At 42.7% G+C, this 23865-nt stretch overlaps 3 protein-coding genes across 11 annotated transcripts in view; 2 read left to right on the forward strand and 1 right to left on the reverse strand.

The window, feature by feature from the left end:
- Nucleotides 1-3408, forward strand: part of LOC142378914 (E3 ubiquitin-protein ligase SMURF2-like) — a 55523-nt gene extending 52115 nt beyond the window's left edge. For both annotated transcript variants that reach the window (XM_075463896.1, XM_075463897.1), the window contains exon 20: nucleotides 275-3408. In XM_075463896.1, the coding sequence (XP_075320011.1) occupies nucleotides 275-374 (100 nt within the window). In that variant the 3' untranslated portion in view covers nucleotides 375-3408. The remainder of the gene's footprint in view (nucleotides 1-274) is intronic.
- A 706-nt stretch (nucleotides 3409-4114) lies between these two features.
- On the forward strand, nucleotides 4115-18518 carry LOC142378916 (uncharacterized). Of its 8 annotated transcripts, XR_012769634.1 has the most exons (8): nucleotides 11729-11906; nucleotides 13268-13341; nucleotides 13513-13600; nucleotides 13847-14350; nucleotides 16734-16824; nucleotides 16925-17000; nucleotides 17089-17555; nucleotides 18206-18518. XR_012769634.1 is itself a non-coding variant. In XM_075463903.1 (7 exons), the coding sequence occupies exons 4-7, from the start codon at nucleotides 14015-14017 to the stop codon at nucleotides 17336-17338; spliced, it is 753 nt and encodes a 250-aa protein (XP_075320018.1). In that variant the 5' UTR covers nucleotides 4115-4358; nucleotides 13287-13341; nucleotides 13513-13600; nucleotides 13847-14014; the 3' UTR covers nucleotides 17339-18168. The 8 variants fall into 8 exon arrangements, 7 of the variants coding, with proteins under 7 accessions (XP_075320018.1, XP_075320017.1, XP_075320021.1 ...); XM_075463903.1 differs by lacking the exons at nucleotides 11729-11906; nucleotides 18206-18518 and adding an exon at nucleotides 4115-4358 and having other exon boundaries at nucleotides 13287-13341; nucleotides 17089-18168; XM_075463902.1 differs by lacking the exons at nucleotides 11729-11906; nucleotides 18206-18518 and adding an exon at nucleotides 11613-11703 and having other exon boundaries at nucleotides 13287-13341; nucleotides 17089-18168.
- A 485-nt stretch (nucleotides 18519-19003) lies between these two features.
- Nucleotides 19004-22725, reverse strand: LOC142379150 (centrosomal protein of 95 kDa-like). Its single transcript, XM_075464284.1, has 8 exons — nucleotides 22717-22725; nucleotides 22387-22537; nucleotides 21530-21699; nucleotides 21373-21447; nucleotides 21067-21219; nucleotides 20564-20710; nucleotides 20394-20465; nucleotides 19004-19973 (listed from the first exon to the last, which is right to left on the reverse strand). Exons 1-8 carry the CDS (start codon nucleotides 22723-22725, stop codon nucleotides 19797-19799), a joined length of 954 nt encoding a protein of 317 aa, XP_075320399.1. The 3' UTR covers nucleotides 19004-19796.
- Nucleotides 22726-23865: the final 1140 nt, after the last annotated feature.

Raw genomic sequence — 23865 nt, forward strand, 5'->3', positions numbered from 1 at the left:
ACTGATGACATATTAATGATTTTGAGGAACTGATTTCTCAGACTGTTGGTGTGTACAGGATCTTTAGCTCCGGACAGATAAGCTGATTCTACTGTAGTGAAATGAGAATAGTGTTGAATCAAATGAGGTAAAACCTAAAGATTCACTGCCTTTAAACACCACTGACTTCCCTGCTGTGACCTGCCCAAATGCTTTTTTGTGAAAAAGGCCCGTCCATGTTACCCGTTTGGCCGGTAAGCTGTTATTTATGTGAACGCTTGCTTTCTTTTTCCAGTTTCAATAGGATCGACATTCCTCCCTACGAGAGCTACGACAAACTATACGACAAGCTACTGACAGCGATTGAGGAGACGTGCGGCTTCGCAGTGGAATGAGAGCTGTGTCGGAGAGAGCGTTTCCATAGCAACACGTGCAGGATCCTGATAAACTTCTTGTCACAGCACCGTGCAGATGGACTTTCTCAGAGCATCGAATCCTCCTCTTCCGTCCCCACTGTCCACGTCTCCCATTCATTAATATCTGTTTGAACAGCTGCTATAGGGTCATCCCATCATTGTTGTTTTTGGTTTAGTTTTACATCTTTATTTTTTTTTTCCTTTTTCTTTCTTCTTACCGTCAGGTTAGAATTTCCCTATTAAATTGAATTAGGAAACATTATCAGTTTACCGTTCAACATGTTACAGAAATTGTTTGCTTAAAAATTCTTCGTAAGTCACTTGACAAACATGATTCACTATTTAGTTTAGAATTTTTTACTGACTGATCCATGTCATGCTACTGAATCGTTAACACTGCAGGTAGCCATATCTTTCCCTCAGTAGCCATCTTAACCTCAACCACAACACCTTCTAGTCGTCGTGGCGGCACAGTTGGTGTTCTTCATCTTGTTAGGAGCAGCATGAATTCATCCTACCTCAGTGTTATGCATTGATATTTGAAGGGTTTCATTCTGAAATGCCATGTATCATCTTTCGAGTGACGATTTAAACTCAAATTCAGAACGTTTTTCAAACCGTGATCCATAATTAGTTTGTTCCCACCAGCAGTCTTTTTGTACCTGTAAAACCATATCGACTGAAAAGTGACCATATCATCTGGAGGTGGAGGTCCTTCACGTTTATTCAGGAGCATCCCTGAGACTTTGTGGTGTTTTTGGGGGACGGACTCTGGTGACACAGAAGGTTTTTATTTTTATTTTCTATAATTAGCCGCATCTCTTGTAAGCATCTATGTCTGTATGTGTCTGCATGTATGTACAAGTGGACATGGTGCAGTTACCCTTCACTTCCATCCACTCAGTTTCCTACATCTCACTGCACAGCTGATTGAACCTCACTGTTTGATCCTGGCTCATAGTCACACCTTTGTATTCAGCACTATGACATCCACTGAGGCTTTACCCTGCACACACAATGTCAGATCAAATGTGAGATGGGCACATCTGTCCGCAGGACGAGGTTTGATTTTTAAAAAAAGATTCAGTGCAGATGACTTTTCTCAGCCACATCAGTTCAAGTTTTCCTTTTTCTTGTGACACTTACGAGCACTTTACAGACTGAGCGGTGATGGCGGGAGTGCTTCCTTTATGTTAGACTAAAATGATTTGCTTGCATACACATTAGAAATACACGGTGTAAAAAGTATCTATAGACTTGTTATTTTCTGAGTACATATGTACAAATACATAGCTATTTTGTATATTGTTGCTTGTTCCCTGTTCAGTTTAAATGAAAGCATGTTGATGTCTGTCACAGACCTCTTAGCATTCTCAGGTGAAGCTGTCCTCTTGTTTCTTGTTGTGTTTTTTTTTTTTTTAATCTGTTTTGGTAAATCTTTTTTAATCCTACATTATGCTCGTACACAATGAAACTATATTTTAGCAATCCCGCCTCCATAATAGTGTAAACCTTTGGCAGTTTAAAGTGACATTTTAATTTGGCTTTTCACTTGTTCACAAAGGCTCAGATTCATGGGTGAACACGATGAGAATTTGCTGCTCTGGGGGAGGAGGAGGAGGAGGAGGAGGAGGGTGGAGGGCGGGTGCCACCGCCACCGAACACCAAATGATATAGATGACGATATTATTGCACACACCAGCTTTCTGTTTCTATCAGCACGAGTTTTAGAGGGGAATAAATGAATCCTCAGAGGGGTTGACTACTGCTGGACTCCTGGATGCTGCACAGTGAAACCAAAATGAAGTGTCACTGAAAACCAGAGGCAGCGGTGAGGAGCTGCTTCCTCTCCATCAACAGAGCCTCCACCCATTATTAGAAACAAAAAAAACATCCACTGCATGAATGGATTCTTGAGAAATAAAGACTATTTATTTGCTTAATTCTTACTGTCGGGAAACTTTTCTTTTTTTTTGACTTGGCAACAAAAATCTATTAAATATTCATTTTACATATATATATACACGAACATATTTACTGCCTGCATTTATTTGCGACCTTGAATCATTTTGTTTGTAGCTGCAGATCATCGTCATCTATTTTTTTTTTTTTTCTTCATGAGACAAAACAAAAGAATACAACTGAATTTTAGTCCTTGTACAGTTGCAGAGAACTTATTTGATCTTTAATAAGTTCACTCTGATATGGAAGAGAAGTGCAGACAAGTGTTGTTCTTCTTTTTTTTGTTGCACACATTATGCATACATGGCCTTGAATTTATAATCCAACACTTCCTTCTATTTACCAAATAGTTATTGGACTGATTTTTTTATTTTTTATTTTATTTTATATTTTTTTTTAATGTAGATTTCATATACAGTATATGTACATACACCCGTAATGCACACACATGTATGTTTGTCCTGAGCACTCGGTTCACTTCTGCTCTTTGTTGCTGTTGTTTCTCTGGCTGGTTCAGTCTTCAGTGCAGACGTTTTCTGCAATTTCTACAAGCTTTCCCCCCCGGTTCCTCAGTTTAAATGCCAAAATGGATCAGTCAAAACAACTTTCCCTTTAAATCAACAAGTCTGTGATATAAAGAGATTTGTATGCTCTGATCGGAATAAACTGAAGGGCGGCTCCGGTGAAAAATTGCAAATGGCCCAAGCTTTGACCCGTTAAAACCTGACGTAACGCGAGTGTACTGCACACGTCTTTATGTAATAGGTGTGTGGACGTGTGTGTTAATGGCTTTTGATTGAATTCAATGCTAAACTTTTTTTTTTTTTTTTTTGAATGGCACCACAATTTCTTTGAACTTCTGTATGTTTTTTGTATTTATTATAACAGTACATTTGGTCATAGTTTCCATATCAGCTGCTCTGTGAGTTTGTAACTGACACTTGTACATATAGACAATAAAGACGCAAAGTGAGAAACTTCTTATAGCCTTGCAGAAAGCTGAGCAATAAAACTATGCTGTTTGGACCTAACAGCAGTATGTTTTATAGAACTTCATGTATTGTCTTTTTGTGCTGCTGCAACACTCAAAGACAGATAGATTTTGTGTGTGTCATGTTGTAAGTAACGGTAGGTACGTCTTCAGTAATTTGGATAAACTCCCATCTCCATGGTAAATTGGCAACCTTCGATGCACATTATGATCAAATCTAAACGGAACAAAGTTCTAAAAATGCTGAAAAGTGACAGCAAAGCAGAATCTTACTACAGTGTTACCCTGTGTTCACTCCCATGGAAGAAACTACAATAATGGCTTCAAATCCAATGCTTGGATGGCTTTATTTCTCATAAACAAGCACATGTGCGACCCAGAGTTGGGTTTAAAGGGAATACAATAGATTGGACATGGAGACAGTGCAATGTCTAAGAGCCTCTAATTACAGGCCAATCCGTCCCGCCATGTTTCTGCTGCTTGTCCCTCCCTCCAGTGTGGTAAAGAAAATATTTTTAACCAAGCAGTTAACGGACAACATGCAGCAAATTAAAATGTATTGAGAATTTGAGGTGTTAGAGTTCTACAAATATATATACACACAAAACAAATAACTTCAGTCAGAGAAACCTTAACTTTATGTGCTTCTGGTGCTTTTTAAAAAAAAACTTTTATGACACACTTACATTCACTGTGCACATTCCCGAGATCAAATCTGCCCTGGAATGTCTGAGATTTAATTACTGTAGTTCACATCTGTGGTTTCCTGTCCGGCAACTGTCTGTTTTACTTTGTAGCTCACACAACAACTACATAGATGGCATGGCAGATGTGTTAAAGCGACCAAAGAAATGGATGTCAGAGGAAGAGAAAAGAAGAAAGAGGGAAAGTGGACGAGTCAGAGACAAGACCAGAATAAACATTGGCCCTGCATTTAATCAATGGAGAAAGATCAGAGCAGAAACAGGATGCCAGACAGATGCCGATTTGGCTATATTGCTCCTGAAATAGTGAGTAATAACCTGTTACTTGACTTATTCTGAGTTTGCTGTTCTTATTTCTTGGTAAAGTTCTTTGCGCCTTGAGTTATAATCATAAAAATATTACAATAATTTCCACAGCATTTAAAGGCATGGTTGATAATCCTGTTCAGAATCACATTTTGTAATATTGGGTGAAATATTCTATCTATCCTGAGAGTAATCTATACATGATGTATTTAGAAAAAGGGCCGGAAATAATCAGACCTCAAAAAGCTGACCAATCCAAACTCCTCGGGCCGAGGACAAAAAACCAATCAGATGCCTTCATGCCCCGCCCCCCTCTGTTGGCTCCCTCCTCCGCCCGCGCACGTGATTTCACCGGTGCCGAAAATAACTTAATGTGGGTGCAATGGCAGAGAAAATGCAGCCAAAACTACCATTGCTTGTAACGGCTCGCCCCGCTAAAAGGGGAAGAAAAAGAAAGCCAGAGGCAGAAACGGCTGCGACAAAAAAGGCTCTGGATAAAGCCAGAAGCAAGACCAGAGTCAACATCGGTACCGCGTTTGAGCGGTGGAGACAACTTAAGGGCCTGCAAAGTGATGCAGAGGTCGCTCTCTTTCCGTTGGACGGGTAATTATTTGTTTTGCTTCGGGGGGGATTTGTTATTTGCATGAAATATGTAAGGTTTACCAACTTGGCTCCTTTTGCAGCTCCTATTAGCCCAATGCTAACATTAGCTTCTTCTCCGTGTTGTTGGATGTTTATGAAAACTTCACATCAAATTACCTAGGCTGGTGTTAGAGATTAACAGGTGTCGGCGTCACAAGCGAGTAGAAGCCTATATCGATGCCTGATCAAAACATTGCAAGCGTAAATAAACCATCTGTTGTGTCACTAATAAAATGTATCACACAGATTGTTATGATCTCATTGTTTGTTTATTTATTATTTTTAATTTTTTTTTTGTGAATAAACACGTCTTTTTAATGTGCTGCGATACAGTTTTCTGGAGTTTTAGTGCAGTGTACTGCACTTATCAGCAGGGGTTGTAGCCGAAACCGTGGTCTGTCCTGGGACCATGGTCTCTGGCACGGACCAGTGGTTAGTGCCACTAGGGGCGCTAGAGACACTGGTCCTGACCAGCTCCTCAGTGGTCTGTCCCGTGTTCCTTGTGGTGTAAATCAGTTAGTGAGTGGTCTGTGAAGCGGCTTTTGTAATCTTAATACATCTTCTCCCTTTTCTGGTCATGGTGGCAGCACTGTTTGATGACTATAAAAATCTATAAAATACAATCTTCTATTATTTACGCAGGTCCATGTGGTCACGACCAGCTGGTCTCTGGCACGGATCAGTGGTCACTACCACTAGGGGCGCTAAAGATACTGGTCCTGCAGCTCCTCAGTGGTCTGTCCTGTGGTCCTTGTGGTGTGAATCAGTGAGTGGTCTGTGAAGCGGTTTTTGTCATTTTAATACACCTTCTCCCTTTTCAGATAGTGGTGGCAGCACTGTTTGATGAATAAATCATAATCTTTTGTCCATAAAATACAAACTTCTATTGTTTGTATTATTTATGCGGGTCCATGTAGCCATGCCCAGCTCCTCAGTGGTAGTGACCAGTGGTCACTTTCTGCAGCAACAGAAAGAGCCTCACAGATAAGAATGAGACTAATAATTAGAGTGGAAATAAACAGCACAACAGGAAACTTGCTGGCTATGATTTAATGACTTCAACTTAATCGAGACACGATGAAATGAACAACAGTTGTCACCATGGAGATTTTGGATTGTTTCGCAGCCAGGCACTCAAGTTCATGCACCTACAGGTCAGAGCTGTTGGTGACCCAACATGGAGTTTTTAGCTTCTGCTGCTGAGTAGCTTTACAAAATAATGTACGAGAGTTTTTTTTATTACTGAAACACATCTTTATTCAAACTGATTGTAGGATAACTTTAAACATTCAGAGAAACACTCAAACACATCCATCCATCATCTTCCGCTTGTCCGGGGGTCGGGTCGCGGGGGCAGCAGCTTGAGCAGAGAAGCCCAGACGTCCCTGTCCCCGGCCACTTCCTCCAGCTCTTCTGGGGGGACCCCGAGGCGTTCCCAGGCCAGCCGAGAAACATAGTCTCTCCAACGTGTCCTGGGTCTTCCCCGGGGCCTCTTCCCAGTGGGACGGGCCCGGAACACCTCAACAGGGAGGCGTCCAGGAGGCATCCTAACCAGATGCCCGAGCCACCTCATCTGACTGTTCTCGATGCGGAGGAGCAGCGGTTCTACTCCGAGCCCCTCCCGGATAACCGAGCTTCTCACCCTATCTCTAAGGGAGAGCCCAGACACCCTGCGGAGGAAACCCATTTCGGCCGCTTGTATTCGCGATCTCGTTCTTTCGGTCACTACCCACAGCTCGTGACCATAGGTGAGGGTAGGAACATAGATTGACCGGTAAATCGAGAGCTTCGCCTTCTGGCTCAGCTCCTTCTTCACCACGACGGGCCGGTGCAGAGCCCGCATCACTGCAGACGCCGCACCGATCCGTCTGTCAATCTCCAGCTCCATTCGTCCCTCACTCGTGAACAAGACCCCCAGATACTTAAACTCCTCCACTTGGGGAAGGATCTTATTCCCGACCCGGAGAGAGCATTCCACCCTTTTCTGGCCGAAGACCATGGTCTCGGATTTGGAGGTGCTGATTCTCATCCCAGCCGCTTCACACTCGGCTGCGAACCGCTCCAGTGAGAGCTGAAGGTCACGGCCTGACGACGCCAACAGAACCACATCGTCCGCAAATAGCAGACCCAATTCTGAGGTCGCCAAAACGGACCCCCTCAACGCCCTGGCTGCGCCTAGAAATTCTGTCCATAAAAATTATGAACAGAATCGGTGACAAAGGGCAGCCCTGACGGAGTCCAACCCTCACAGGAAACATGTCCGACTTACTGCCGGCAATGCGGACCAAACTCTGACACCGGTCATACAGGGACCGAACAGCCCATATCAAGGAGTCCGGCACTCCATACTCCCGGAGCACCCCCCACAAGAGTCCCCGAGGGACACGGTCGAACGCCTTCTCCAAGTCCACAAAACACATGTAGACCGGTTAGGCGAACTCCCATGCACCCTCCAGGATCCTGCGGAGGGTATAGAGCTGGTCCACTGTTCCACGGCCAGGACGAAAACCACACTGCACCTCCTGAATCCGAGATTCGACTATCCGGCGGATCCTCCTCTCCAGTACCCCCGAAAAGACCTTACCAGGGAGGCTGAGGAGTGTGATCCCCCTATAGTTGGAACACACCCTCCGGTCCCCTTTTTAAAGAGGGGGACCACCATCCCGATCTGCCAGTCCAGAGGCACTGCCCCCGATGTCCACGCGATGCTGCAGAGGCATGTCAACCAAGACAGCCCCACAACATCCAGAGCCTTGAGGAACTCAGGACGGACCTCATCCACCCCCGGGGCCTTGCCACAGAGGAGTTTTTTGACCACCTCGGCAACCTCAGCCCCAGAAATGGGAGACTCCACACTCAAACACGTGTAAGGAAAAAATTAATTCCTATATGCATTGTATTGAGTGTTACTGTGTATAACCTGTAATAACCTCCTGCAAGACACCACCTGTTTTTCTCTCTTCCTTTCAATGAGGGCACTGTGTGCTCGTTATATGATTAAACAACTTTAAGGAGGATGGTGGGAAAGATGGTAGGCTACAGTTTCAAGCTAGCCTTGGCTGCAGGAAGGGAGGGAAAATAGATAAAAACGCTTGAACATATCAAAGGAGCGATTACGTAATCTGTATTATAACTGAATTGTTTTTGCCCAAGTGGTCAGAGCAGCTCTGTACTCTGTTGTTCTCTCTTGCAAGATATTATTAAAAGCATCTTATCTCCTCAGAAAATAACTGACTCTGTGCCTTACTAAAATTTCCACCACACACGTGAAATTCAAAGTTTTAAAATGAATGGATAAAAAGACAAACAGGACAATATGAATAAAATATATATATTTTTAAAATTTTATTTAAATTATTGGAGAATAACTTTAAATATTAAGAGACAGACAAAAACATGGCAATAAACACGTTTTAAAATGAGAAGCACAGTCGAAATAAAATATATTCAAGATCTTTATTTTGAAATATATGAAAATACTTTTGAAAAGACAAAAGTAGATCAATATAACTCTGATTGAAATGTTCAATAGAATTTGCCGCCTCCTTCGTCTTCATTTTAAGGTCTTATTAAAAAAACATTTTATCTATTTTCACTCCCTTCCTGCAGCCAAGGCTAGCTTGAAACTGTACCATCTTTCCAAATTTCGCAGCATGTCACAAACGGGGAGGGGGGGGGCTCCGATCCAGGTTTGGATTTGAGTGCCTTGGAGGAGAGGGTGGCTGGCCTGATCGGAGCTATGTCTTTGCGTATGCGCAGTGTTAAAGCGCCTCTCCTGTACGGCTCATAAGCCACTCATCATTTTCTCGAAAGAAATCCTGCCGGTCCCGGAACACTCTCTCGCGCCTGATGCGCGCGTTCAGGTCCTCTAAAGGCTGATTCATACTCGGCGCAAACGCGCAACTGTTCTGGCTCGAGAACCATTAATGACGTCATCGAAAGCGCCAGCCCCTTCACAGTTCCTTCAGCTCATAAGCGCAGTTTGCGCCGAGAATGCGTCACATTTGCAGTTCTCTCCAGACCAGCGGGCGTCACTGTTGAGGAAACAAGCTGAAAAGCATACGAAGAAAGCATACACAATGCCACCTGTGGTGTCACGTCAGCGAGGCTGGCACATCTGATGAGGAATAAATTTACTCTGGGTGTAGAACTGTATATGTATCTCAGAGCTAAGCGGCTGCGGCAAAAACAGAAGAGAAGGTGGGATGTTCGTCCTTTGCAACAAGACGAACTTTGTCAAACGTTGTCCCAGTGTAACTTCATAGACGTGTTGTACAGATGTTTGTAGAGGCGCACCCTCTCGGTCACCGCGGTCTCTGCAGTGTTCATTTTTTCTTTTTCTTGGTCAGCTGTTTCCGGTGGAGCGCGCGCAAAGTCAGAAAAAAAGTTGTGTGCGCGCCCTTGCGCCGCGCGAGGATTTTCTAGCTTGCGACGGGGGGCGTGGCGGAATTTTGGGACACGTGACCGTTTGCGCCATTTGCGACCAGCTAGTATGAGCGAGGTCGCGCCGAGTATGAATCAGCCTCAACAAAGCCAGATCTGCCATCGTTTCGCCATTACCGCGCCGCTAGAATCACCTCTTAAATAGGCGGTTGAATAATGAGCCATCACTCTTCCAATTACGGAGTTGTACTTGTTTAATTTTTTTATTTATTTAATTTGCGTTTATGTTTATATTTATGTTGAAGTCAAATAAAACATTGGCCTTCTTTGAAGTGATAAGTCTGTAATTTTAACCTAGAGATTTGTTGCGACTCATGAGGCACGCACTAGTGACGCTGCTGTTTATGTATGCTATTGCAGTCACCGCAAGTCAAAATGGAAAAGTGCGCACACTGCTTCAGACCTGTCGTGGCGATTTCATCTTTCCTGCGCTCACGATGGATTTGATAAATGCCAACCTTTGCGCAGAAAAGAACGTACACACGACCTACGCACGTTTTTCGTCTTACGCAAGTTTGATAAATGAGGGCCAATGTGTACGCAAGCTTATTCCCAGGAACTTACCAACCTCGGTCAATGCTGTGTTTACAAAGTGTCTGCCATTTTCACTGCTGCTCTTCTCTGGAATGCCCCACCTTGGAATGATTTCAGTCAGCAGTGCTTTAGTGACTGTTTGCATGTTTTGCAGGAAAAACTTCAACCCATTTACTAAACATGTCCACTACTACGAGTGCATATTTCTTTCCTTCAGCTGGTGTGAGTTCAACAAAGTCCATCATTAAATGTTCAAAAAGCCTTTCTGGTGAACCCCGGGAGGGTCAGAAGCCTGAGACTCACTGTTTCCCATTCTCGGACGTGGAATGGGCGGGGGAATATATTCCTTTACTTAAAGGACGTCTCCAATGAGCACCTTAATCTGTACTCACACTTCTTCGGAGTACTTCAGTCACACTTCTTCGGACTGATTTAAGATTCACTTACCCGTGAAATCTTTGTCACACTAATGACACAACCGGGAAACCGCCTTTTTCAATTAATAATAGAAAGCAATCTTACCGCCCCAGATTATTGTGTTTCAAAAGATGATCCCAGCGCTGGTATCCAGGAAACGGACCCATCAGACCTCTCTCTCCGAAAGGCCTTGGAGGTATGAGGTTGGAACTTCAGTCCAGGCTGATCAGGCACTGCGGTCCGGTCCAGGTAAACCAGTCGAGGGATCCTGTTCGTGATGCCAAAATTGTGGTGGAAATTTTAGTAAGGCACAGAGTCAGTTATTTTCTGAGGAGATAAGATGCTTTTAATAATATCTTGCAAGAGAGAACAACATATACAGAGCTGCTCTGACCACTTGGGCAAAAACAATTCAGTTATAATACAGATTACGAAATCGCTCCTTTGATATGTTCAAGCGTTTTTATCTATTTTCTCTCTCTTCCTGCAGCCAAGGCTAGCTTGAAACTGTAGCCTACCATCTTTCCCACCATCCTCCTTAAAGTTGTTTAATCATATAACGAGCACACAATGCCCTCATTGAAAGGAAGAGAGAAAAACTAGTACAGTAAAATTGGTTAGGAGTTTTTTTTCAATTACATGTTTAATTAAGTCTTTGAACATGGTGTGACTGGTGAAATGTATATACAGTACCTTACCAAAACAGGGAATTGTGTGCAAGGGTGTTGGACAAATACTTGGCCCCTCTATGAACACTGTGGCCCCTTAATGGCCCCTTACTCAGAAATATCCTAGATCCGCCACTGTGCATATATAATAGAAGATTGTATTTTATAGACAAAAGATTGTGATCGCTGACATTTATTCATCAAACACGTGCTGCCACCATGACCAGAAAATGGAGAAGATGTATTAAAATGACAAAAGCAGCTTCACAGAGCACCCGCTAACTGATTTACACCAGGACCAGTATCTTTAGCGCCCCTAGTGGCAATAACCACTGGTCCGTGCCAGAGACCATGGTCCCAGGACAGACCACGGTTTCGGCTACAACCCCCTCTCGCACTTATTACACTAATTACAATTGAAGTGTTATTAGATTGTGGGTTTGGGCTGTCATCGTGAAATTAGCATAGTGGTAGAACACGTGTGATGGTGCGTTCTTGGAAGTCGGAATTTCGACAATCCAGTTGAACGAATTTGCTGGAACGCCTCCAGAGGTTGGACTTTGGTTTTCCAGCAGCAGCAGCAGCAGCAGCTTCCAAACGGATGCTTAATGCTCAGTCCCTCTGTTTGTACTTGATAAAAGGTTGGTAACTGCTGCAGCGTGTTGCGTTTCAGGAACCTAAGAGCTGTGATGGTGTTAGCTTGCTGGAGCAGCAGGAGCAGCTGATAATCTCTTCTTCTCTGCACTGAAGCTGCTCAACAGTCTGCAAACCCTTCAACAAAGCTAACCATACAACAGTCCTGCTTGTGCTGTTCGATGTGTTTTTATCGTTCACCTAAAAGCAGGTACGCCAATTAATCGTTTCGATTGGACGCCCAACTGTAAAGGTCGTAGCGTTATTTCCTTAGTTAGCTAAGCTAGAAACTCATCTCAGCCGTGTTGGTTTTCTCTCCGTGTGACTTGAATGCTGTGATTATGTAGTTTCAGCTCTTAATTTTGGCTGATAATGTAGTTTTCAGGACATTGGAGTGTGGCTCCCGGTATTTGTCGGTATCTGAAGGAGGACGGTACTCGAATCCTCATATTTACACTTTAGTGTTACACTTGATTCTGTACCCCAATAGATTTTGTTCCTTGGGAAATTTGCTGGCTGTAGTTATCGCGACATTTACAAGATAAATAACTTTGCGCGTCTTGAACTTGTAATCGCGCTAATTCAACCTCCGTATTTTATATTCACGTGATGGATTCACATGTAGGTTTAGGAGAAATCCAAGAAAAAGCGTAGAAAAGTCAGAATTCCTCATTTTTCAACGCTTCCCCGCCTCCAAAACTAATTTTGGCACATTGTGGCTCATCTGTCCCTTTTTTTTTTTATTGTTGTTGATGACAAGCTCAGGAACATAGCAAGCCTGAAAGCAGCCACATTTGATCCCCACAGTGATGTTAACTGCTGAGAAACGCTAAGACTGTCTTTTGCGTCCCAAAAACCCTGAATTCTTACTTTAGGGTGGTGTTTCAACACTCAAAATGTAATTCTCTATCAACGTATCTCAGTACATTTCAATCCTCATAACCACATTTTAAACAAGTCTATCCATTGCCTGTAAAAAATGAATCGGTTTCAATATTAAAACATACATTTAGTATCAGTAGTGACTCATGATTAAACCTACCATGACTCCATGAAATAAATACATTGCTAAATGTATTATAATTTGTTACCTTAGATAAATTAGCCGTGAAATAAGGGGGTCGGATTTTGCTAGATTTAATAGTGATTTTTAGCCAATCCAGACTAAATCTGACCCGACAACAATGGTTGTAAATGAACGTTTTGGGTGAGCCTGCAGCACTGTGTGATGTACCTTCATATTCTCTGTATGGCTGCCTCCAGGTTTGATTGTGACAACGATGACAGGCGTGTAGAAAGCCTCTCCGTTCACAGACACAAGGCCACACACAAATTCTTGCTCCTTTCTGGTGTTTTTCATGAGATAATAATATGATGATGATGATGGCAGGAAAAGGGAAGGTAAAAAGGCTGCATGTGTCTAAGGTGAACTCGTCTGCCTGAGAGTGAAATTTAGTTGCTCTGCCAAAAATAAGAAATTAAAAGTATAGACCTATGTTTCTGAGAGTTATGTCCATTTCAGCTGTTAAGTCTCCTGTGTGTGTGTGTGTGTGTGTGTTTTTAATTCTTCAGACTGTGTGTGTCGTTGCAGTTATTTTCCGACCAAATCAGCCGAGACTTGAAAGGCCCCCTTCAACTGAAAGCTGGTGAGGGCGCCTGTGTGTAAAAGTTTTATACAGTCCTTCCTCCTTATTTACTGATAAAATTACTGCTTTCTATCTGATAAACAATCACATCCTTTCTTCTATTGTACTTTTATACAATTGAATAATTATGACAAATACTAAAAAAAAGTATTTGTTGTTTTTTTTTTTAAGTAAAAGTGTGCATGAAGACCTGTTTACAATGAGTTCAAACGAAGCTGAGCAGGACACAGCTCCTTCTACACAGCCTTCAACAATTGAGGTAAATCTGAACGTCTGAGCACTCTGAGAGTTGAAAGGATTAGTCCATCAATTAATTACTTTATTTCTTAGTAAAATAAAAACGTATTTTTCCGCTACCTTTAAAGGGACATTCCACCAGTGGAGACATGAATATGTATTGAAAGTGGGCCATATATGTAGTAGAATAGTAGCATAAATTTCTAATTTGGTGCCTTCTTGACCGAGAAAAGGCAGAAAATGACTTTTTTGTGCTTGTGGATTGCAGACAACAATCCCCATAGTGCATTGCAATGCTCAAGATCCGCAGGCCACTCCCCCGAGAGTGTACTAGCTCCACCCGACTCTACGCTACCTGGAAATCATGTCACACAATTTCTAGTGAAGAGTTAGTTTGCAAAATCATTAGTGAATTACTCCTCGTTTGTGTTTCGAAATGGTGTGCACTTGCATGGTACCGGGATGTTCAGCCAGCACAAGGAAAATACACGGAGTAAGTTTTCATAGATTACCCAAAGAGTTGGACTTGTGCAAAAAGTGGCTACGGGCCATCAATAACCCGAAGTTCGGAGAGGACACGGCCATTGAAGCACTAAAAAATCTGACGGTGTGCAGTCTACATTTCAAGCCAGAAGACTTCGAACCCAACCCCTTAGGAGTGAAGAGACCCGCGCTTGTGAAAACCGCAATTCCGTCGATATTGCCAGATGATGTCGACGAACAGCCAGGAACTTCTGGAACTGCTAGCAGTGCTAAACGCATTTGCCTGGAGGTAAGGTTTTTTCTAACTCGACTCTAGCGGCAAGAAAGTGCCGGTAGGCTGTTAGACGAAATTGTCTAGACAAAACATTGATCACAAAGTGAGTGATGGCATTTGAGCCTAGCGTGCCACAGTATCTTGCATAACTGCAAGCTATTTGTGCAATGAACATGCCACGTTAGCGTGTTAGCAAGAGTACTCCTTGACATAGTAACAAAGAAAACAAACTTACTTTACAGAAAGACGTCCATTTGGCCCTGTAGGCTTTGGCTGTCGTTTCCAGTTGACTTTAGGTATTCTAAAGTAGGTCTCCAGGACGCCACTATCCATATGAGGTGCGAAACTCGGGTGATCAGCTTCAGCCGCCTCCTGTTCCTCCATAGCCCTCAGCTGCTCGTCGCTATATTGTGGCTCAAAAAGATAGCCACGAACATCCGTTTCTACCATATCTTCTTCAAAATCCCAGTCCTCCGTATTGCATCCGTCTGAGTATTCGGTACCTTCGACCATGTTAGCTGCAGCTCTCTGCCAGTGACTTCAAAAGCACTGGCACTGATCTGTGATAGGTCTGTTAGCGCATTAGGTCCAACCCCCTATGGGCGGTGTTGAAGGGTGGGAACTAGCGCTTGTAGTCTCAACTGAAATCCACCCCTCTTACTCTTCCTCCTGCAATGACGCAAAATGACGATTTTTGCATCATTGTAGGAGGAAGTGTAAAGAGGTGAATACGGATTTCTCCCGTCTCAGGGGGAAATGAGAGAGTGTTGCATGACCATTCAAAAGTATGACTGGGTTTCTAACAATGCAAAGCCTAATGCAAATGGGTGGAGTGTCCCTTTAAGGGATGGTTCGGAGTAGATTCACCCTAGGGTAATTTGAACCGTGACATCCAGCCAAGTAGCCCACCCGAAGTTTTTCCGATCTTGGCCGAACATCAGCCGAGTTACTGAGTTATCCCGAATAGCTTAGTACAAGCGCTAACGGAGCCTGGCAGTATCTCCAAAATTACCACACTAAAATCGCATGCCATGACACCAAACTTCTACAGTAGTATAAATATGGTCTGTACTCACAAAACGATGCATTTGGAAGTTTGTACATAGTCCAGGAGTTTATTATTATCAACACAAGCCTAATAGCTTCTCTGCTGCTAAAGCTGCGTTGACGTCACTTCCTTGATCTGGGACGAGCCCGTAAAAGTCCTCATCGAAACTCATAATATGCACAAGGAAAAGTGAATTCAGCGTCAGTATTGATAACTAAAATCCTTGTCTAATTGATAGTAGGTAACATTTGAGATATATTTTAAGTGTTGCCTTGAAAATATAAGCCTTTATCACAATTCAGTGAATTTTTTTTTTTTATACTCTCGTCTGGAACTTTGTTGACGGAAACAACCGTGTACACGTGACTGAGGATAGCCAAACACGGTTACTTCAGGCTACTGCAGCGAAAGAAGAAGGCTGTTATTTGCTGCTACAGCGCGAGGTGAAAAGATAGGACAAGATGCCATACTCTTGTATCTATCCCGGCTGCGGACTAAAACGCAAACTGTTCCATCAAGAGAGCTTCCATGAGCTGCCGTATAGACACAATGACCAGGAACTTCTACAGCAGTGGATGGTTGTTCTGAATATGGACATCGCGACGCCGGTCGAGACGCTGAAGAAAAAGCGCTATCGTGTGTGTAGTCGACATTTCGATAAGGACGATTTCATTCATCCTAAAACTGCCAAGGAGTCTAAAAGGGTGCACCGAGTAAGAGTACAGCTAAGAAGAAATGCCATTCCACGAGTGGGGCCACCGGCAACAGACACAGTGGAGGTAAGTTTTAGCAGCAGAGAAGCTATTAGGCTTGTGTTGATTATTATAAACTCCTGGACTATGTACAAACTTCCAAATGCATCGTTTTGTGAGTACAGACCATATTTGTACTACTGTAGAAGTTTGGTGTCATGGCAAGTGATTTTTAGTGTGGTAATTTTGGAGATACTGCCAGGGTCCGATCGGAAAAACTTCGGGTGGGCTACTTGGCTGGATATCACGGTTCAAATGACCCTAGGGTGAATCTACTCCGAACCATCCCTTTAATGTATGAGTACTTTTTTATCTATTGTAAATCATTGTAAACAAACAAAACTATTTGAAGAACTTACTTTACACTTTTTAAATAGTAATTGTGTGGTATTTATATACATTAAATAATGTAAATTTAGGCTGTTTGATTTTATGTTAGAAAACAGAGCAGTTTTTGTTTTCTCTCATGCATATTAAAGTGATGTAATAAGCTCAACATTTCCACTCCCCCCAGAAATCATTATTTTTAATTATAAATGTTAAACAGCAGCCTGTTTCCACTCCACTTTCTGATGGGTTTCTGTTCCTCGTCTTTAAGGAGCTCCAGAAAAAGAACGCCACTTGTCAAAGATTACCACGCCAAGAAGAGCAGACGAGATCAACGCAGTCAGAAAACAAAGAAAATAGAGGTGAGTCAACCTCACACTAGTCCCACTCTGGCAAAAAGAGGCGACTCGCCTACAGGAAAAGTTACTTTTGAAAGTAACTGTTCGAAATGGTTTCACACAGTTCAAGCAGATGAGGATGAAGAATTCAACACCTCACTGAGCGTGGGTGATGGACACTACATGGTGGATTTAGGAAGGTACGTGCATGTAAGTCCTACGATCTTTAACATATAACCTCGATTTGCACAATATTTCCTCCGTTCCTGACAGATTTTTCTCCTTCAGCTCCTCGGAGTTGATCGTCGATGAAGAGTGCATCCTGGAGCTCTTCAAGAAATGCCGGAAATGCAACCGACAGTGCACAGTCAGAAAAAATGTCACAGGACTAAAGCTCGTCGTTAATCAGACGTGCTGCTTCTGTCAGCATCACTTTCGATGGACCAACCTGCCAGACGAGGACTATGACAAAGACGATAGTGACTCCCAGATCAACGGGCAGAATGTGGCGATGTCGCCAAGCAGCAATACAAGTTGAAAGGTTCAAGTTAAACGCAGCGGATGAAGCAGCTGGACTTAAGTTCTGCTGCTTTTCTCTGGATTACAACGGAACCATATAAGTGCCTCATTTGCTGATGAATCCACACAAAGAGGAACCATTCCATGAGTCTTTGAGTGTGGTTACCTCGTTTCATGATGGCTGTCTTAGTCATCACTTGTATACTAAGATCATGGAGGAGGATTCGTGCTGGCAGGTAAAGCAGTTACTTAAGTCACTGAGTGAATTAAAATTTCTCCCGCGTTTCTGGATTTGCTTTGATCTAAACAAGCTTTACTTCTGCCTGATGGTTAAGGAGTGTTTTTACAAAACTACGCTCATACGACATTGACAGATTATTGTAAATGCAAAGAAAGCTTCCAGAAGAAAACAGACTATTTTGCCTCTCCCAGATGTTTCCTCCTTTTATGTAAGATTTTTTTCCTTGAATGTGTTTTTCATCCTTTTCTTTGTCCCAGTTAGCAACACAATGAATAAACTTTAAGCAGTTTTAATAGTTGCTTATGACTGATCATTTCCAGGTTAACAAACGACTCCATCATCATCGTGTGTTGGGCTAAGGTGGCAGTGATTGTATTGACTGCAGTAGATTTCTCACACTTAAAGTGTGGTCCTCATTCTTAAAGACTTTCCCAATTCCCCGTCCTGCTTATGTACGAGTGTAGCAAAAGCTAGGGACGGTAGATTATTTGGATTAAGAGATTCTGAACAGATATGAATATTTTCATGGGCACCCATTACCACCTGTGGAATGAATCTTATACATTTCACAATTTGATAATGATGTAAATGGAACCAGTCACATGAACCATGACCATTTAAAAATAAATTGAATTTGGTTTCCAGATAATCTCTCTTTGGTGGTTGGAACAGCGTTCATCCCCTCATCCCGGCCTGTTCAGGCAGATGGCTGCTTTACCTGGTTCTGCTGGAGGGTTCTTCCTCCTCTAAAGGGAGTGGGATTTTATTTCCCTCCCAGTTAATGCCGAGTGCCTTCTCAAAAGGAAACGTTAGGTTTCTTTGTCAAGTAGTCTTGGTGAACTTTGTGCTGTATGAATAGAACTGTTTTAAGGCCAGCTACAACTTAACTTAAAGGGATAGTTCGCCTCTTTTGACATGAAGCTGTACGACATTCCATATTAGCAACATCATTTATGAACATTGACTTACCCCCCGCTGCGTCCTGTGAGCGGAGTTCCAGCTGAGTTTTGGAGTCCACGAAGCTAGTCCGGCTAGTTGGCTGGGGCTTGAAAAAATAAAGCGTTTTGCTTCTCAAAACAATATGCATTCAAAAGAGTAATACATTTGCATCAAAATCATTTTGCATGAAAAAGTCAGACCTCACTTCGCTTGGCGCTATTTTTGCCTCCCTTGATATCAATGCGTCCAATGTAAAACTGTGCAGACCGAAGAGCAGACCGAGCACTCCCCTGATTACGAGCAGCAAACACCGTAACAGGTGCGGCTATCGCTAGGTGGCTAGGGAGTGCTCAGTCTGCTCTTCGGTCTGCATGTCAAAGGAGGCGAACTATCCCTTTAACTTCCTGGAAGTAAAAATGTATTCTTTTGTTTTGTCAACCATAAATCTTAAAACACTAAATAAATTTGTACGTCATGCAATTCACTGACACATTGAAACTGCAGTAAAGAGTGAGTCGACACATTTAATGGTTGACAGGGCAGATGGATGCTCACAATGTCAGATAGTGTTTAAATGAACCGGACTCTCGGTCTAATGGTCCAAAACTCACATTTTAAGGTCATGTTGGGAGTGGAAAACAATCACAATGAAGCAGGTTAAGGTGAAGTTGCGACGGACTGATTATCATTACTGATTACCCTTGGTGATCAGATCACACCAGCTTAATTAAAAAACATTAAAGGTAAATAAACAATCCACTGGCATGATTAAAACATTAAAGGATGACATCTCGTGGAAAAGTACAAAGTCTAGTAGGTTAAGTTTTGTCAGTGTAACATTCATACAAAGCAACTTTGCATCTGGTCTTTTCTTTTTTTTTTGGCAAGAGAAACGACAATTTACTGTTTTTCCACAATGAGAGCACACATTTCCTGTACAGTCAGGGAGTTAGAATATTCTTAGTTAGTTTCTTCAACCCAAGGAAAAAGGGGGACTTGGTCCAAGGTGTCTTAAGTTCAGGTGTAGCAGCTGAGGTGGGAGGAGGATTTAGCTAAATTAGCAAAAAGCTACATTTTGTTACTGTGTTTAGTTCATTAATAATCAGCAATCAGGATTTGTGAGGTCTCATGTAAATTTCCTGCTCCTGTGCAAAAAACTCTGGAGAAAGACGCCCGAGGAGACTGTTCATGCATCAGATTCTCGTACCCTTAGTTATGAACAGCTGAGGTCCAGTGCAGCTCTTTCCTTCTACGTTAACCAGCCTTTATTTTGAACACAACGTCTGCAGCTTTCCCGTCAGTGCAGATAGCTGGTGTTGTACTGGAAGGAAGCCATGTGGACCCGACTGCGCAGCCTCTGGACCTCCAGATCCTGGAAATGGTCGTCTTCATCGTTCTGGACGATGACTCTCTGCAGTTCACCGATCTCATGCTCCATCCGGGAACGCAGCTCTCGCTTCATCTTTACCAGAGCCTGTAAATATAAAAAGATGGACGTATTTTAAAACTTTCTCAAAGAGGTTCAGGTGACTAAACCTACAAAAAAAAGGGGGATTAACAATAACGGTTTGGTCGCTCTTATGTTTATGTTCCTCAAAGCTTCATTCAGACACAGACTCATGATGTGTGGCAAGGACAATCAGATGAAACTTTAATGTCATTCTATTCTATTCTTTGCTGGTTCTACACTTTGGGTGGCAGGCAAATCCTCAGTTTTTTTTGTCAAAATAGAGTGAGGGGAATCTTAAAAACACTCGCCCTCTGCTGGACTGCAAGGCAAACCACTTGGAATATTCTATTTGACACAGAGGGGTCAGATAAGGCCAGAATGTGTATTTTTTTTCCGCTAGCATTTTGAAAGAAAGACTAAAATTTAAAAATGAAAATGATTTACTTTTTCTTGAGCCTTTTTCCGAACCTGGATCTCTTCCCGCTCCTGTGCAAGTTTTTCTGCTAGTAGTGAAAACTGAAAAAGAGAAAAGCAACGTCATGCAACTCCTGGAAATGAGCAGTCAGTTTGGAAACTACACAAAAGTACGTGCGACTGTTGTGGTTGCGGCTCACTTGGTCTTTGTAGTAGTTCTCCAAGGACTCGATCTGATCCTGGTGTTGTCTCTGATGCACCAGTCGCTGCTCCTTGGCATAAGCCCTCTGTTCTCTTAACCACATCTTCTGTAACTCCAAACCTTCATCAAATAGCTGCCGAAACATCTAAAAATACACACAACCACAACTGGGTCATACTGTCGTCTTTTTAAGACGGGGTGCAAACTTGACAAATGATGTTTGGTTTTAAAAGGAGATGGATGAAATGAATGTTAATGTTCATTAAGTTCCTGTAGTTTGTAGAAACGTTCAGCTTGAGTCTGATAAAAGTGTCTTAGTTCACTTTCTTTCAATACATTTATTTTAATCTGCTTAAGATCTAAGGAAGCATTGAGCATAAATACACACATGAAACACCTCATAAATTTGACAAATGATGAAAACTGTGACTAAGTATTTGTTAGTTGCATGTTTAGTCCAATAACTTTGGTACAAAGTTATGACCGGCCCTTATTACCCACCCTCTCCTCCTTAGTGCGAGCCCTCATCAGGCGGGCGCGGTGCTGAACATGGTACTCGCTGTGATACTTCTTGGCGCGGGCGACCTGCTGCCTCTGTTCCCTCAGCTTGTTCTGTAGCGACTTCTGCTGCTGGATTCGATCCTTAAAATCGCTCTGGAGGAAAAACATTTTAGCTTGTAACTGGTCACCTTAATGAGAAGCACTCCGGTGCAGAGTGTGCCAGGTGAGGGTGTTCCTGCGTGGACTGCACCTCTTGCTAAACAGGTTTTTACATGTGAACGGATCTGTCTGTGTGCTGATGCTCACCAGGCGTCTGCTGTGGTCCTGATCTTTATGGACGAGCTCCACCAGCAGGTCGTATTTCCTCTGGGCTTCTTCCACCTGAAACAGTTTAATGTTTAATGATCCGATTCTAAAGGGATAGATGCAGCAGGCACTGGCACTCTCATTGAATTCGACCTACCTGACTGGAGAGTTTGCTACGAGGCCGACTGTGAGAGGACGACAGTGCATGGAGTCTGTCCACATGCTGCATTTGCTGTTCCCACATCCGACCAAGGGCATGAGGGGAGATGTGAAGGTGAGGCAACTCCTCCCGGAGCATAGGGAGGAGCTCATTCTCCTTCACTTTCACTGGAGAAAGAGAGAGAGAGATGGGAACATTTTATACCAGAGCATCGATATCTGTTTATTCCCCAACTATTTTCCTCGCACAAATAAAAACATTAGAACTAACAAACCCCCCTTTTCTACAACTAGACAGTCCCATTGAGGGACAATGGAAGACAATGACACCAGTAACATGTTCCAGTGAAGCAGGTGACATTAGCCCAGAAAAGGACAGTCCAGTCTTGCCAAAAATCCCAGCTAAAACCAAGGAGCACACAGCTAGTGATACACAGACAGTAGAGCGAAGTACTGGCTAATTAATGCTAGGAGCAACTTTAAGGGCTGGCAAGTGGCTCAGCCAGCCTGAAGCTCTATTTATGGATTTAGGATCATCATTTTGCCACCGAAGGCCATCAGTGTTGACAATAACAGTCTGAAGGGTTATTGTTTTAGCCTCTGGTAAGAATATTGATTTAGGAAAAAAAAGAAAACACATTCAGAAATGGAGAAAAAGACCTTAACAGTAAATTCCTGTAGCTAATGTTGAGAAAAACAGCATGAAAATACAGTATGGGCTCACTGTGATGCATCTAGTACTTTATGGGATGATAGAAATATTACTCAGGTCTGTTCCTAAGTCCAAGTAAAAATCACTGTGAGACGCGTTTAATATGAAGGAACTCCACACAGTAAACACATCTTTGAACTTACTTGGTGCAACTTTCCTGGTGGGTTCCTGGTGTCTCTGTCCTCCTGTCGTGTGTGTGCTCTGATGTGTCCTGTGCTGAGTCTTTGTTTTGACTGGCGACCGCCTCGCCACTAGGGAAACCTCCCCTAGAATGGCCTCTCTGTACTCTTGCTCCTAAGCATACACACACCACCAAGCTTTAGCCCACTAGAACAAATTGTTTAACTCTTGGACGCAAACAGCAGACTTGTAACTTTATAATTGCCACTTTGCAGCAGTTTGAACAGATCGTGAACAGTATGTTTTCTTATCACTTCTTCAGTTATTCTGTATGTCATTGGTTGTCTGGTTACCAGGGACATTCCTCTAAGCCATACGTATCAAACTCAAGGCCCGCGGGCAAAATGTGGCCCGCCACGTCATTTCATGTGGCCCGTGAGAGCTTAATAGGTCTGATTGTCTAAAAATAAATAAGTCAAATACTTGCAGTGACCAAAAACTACAATTCCCACAATGCATGGCAATTATGTCACGCGCAAAGTGACGGTGCGATCGATGCGATTTTCCCAACAAGGGAAATTGAGAAATACAAATAATGATCCCAAAATGTCCAGGAAGAGAAAGTTTGATGCAGATGCCCTTCCATCTGCATCAGTTTTTTCTGTTTCAAGAAAGATTGGAAGGCGAATACGTGTTTGTGCTTCAACGAGAAAAAACGGTGTGTCTTTTGTGTTATGAGGCGGTTGTCAAAGAGTATGATCTACGTCCGCATTCTGAGACGAAACACGGAGCTCAGAGTGCCAACATCAGGCATCAAGAAAAACAACAAAACTGCCCAACAATTAAAAGGCAAACTGCGACCACAGCAGAATGTGTTTGCGGAAGCCACAACCGAAAACAATGCGGCAGTAAATGCTAGCTTTGTTTGATATTTCAAGTAAATGTCATAACTTGTGTTTGATGTTATTTTTCTTTATTCACTTGGATAGTTTGATCGTTGATTTTATGGAGTTGATGTGGGTTTCATAACCTGACAAATTAAAAGGATATATATATATATATATGTAATATTTGTAACTTGAATAAGTAATAAATTAAGAATTATTTAACATTAAAGGAGTAGTTACATTTATTTTACATTGCAATTAGTTACATTTGTTACATCTGGCCCTTTGAGGGCAACGATTATGCTGATGTGGCCCTCGGTGAAAATGAGTTTGACACCCCTGCTCTAAGTGTTCCAGATCTTGGTGTCCAGCCATTATATACAGAGGAAGCTGTGGATCTTGAAGCAAGGTGATCCCTATATGATGTTATACTGACGGACCATAAGATATTATGTGTTTATCAGAGTTCTTTTCTTTACCTGTGATTATTTTGGTATGCCACTTACTTACACTTTGGTGTTTTCCCTGGCTGCAGCATGCACTCTCTAAGCTTAGAAGAACACCCTGAGTGTCCAGAGGAAGAGGTGGTGGAAGACCTGAGGAACACGACGTAAG

This window comes from Odontesthes bonariensis, chromosome 4 (genome assembly GCF_027942865.1).
Source record: "Odontesthes bonariensis isolate fOdoBon6 chromosome 4, fOdoBon6.hap1, whole genome shotgun sequence".
In the NCBI taxonomy this organism is placed as follows: domain Eukaryota; kingdom Metazoa; phylum Chordata; class Actinopteri; order Atheriniformes; family Atherinopsidae; genus Odontesthes; species Odontesthes bonariensis.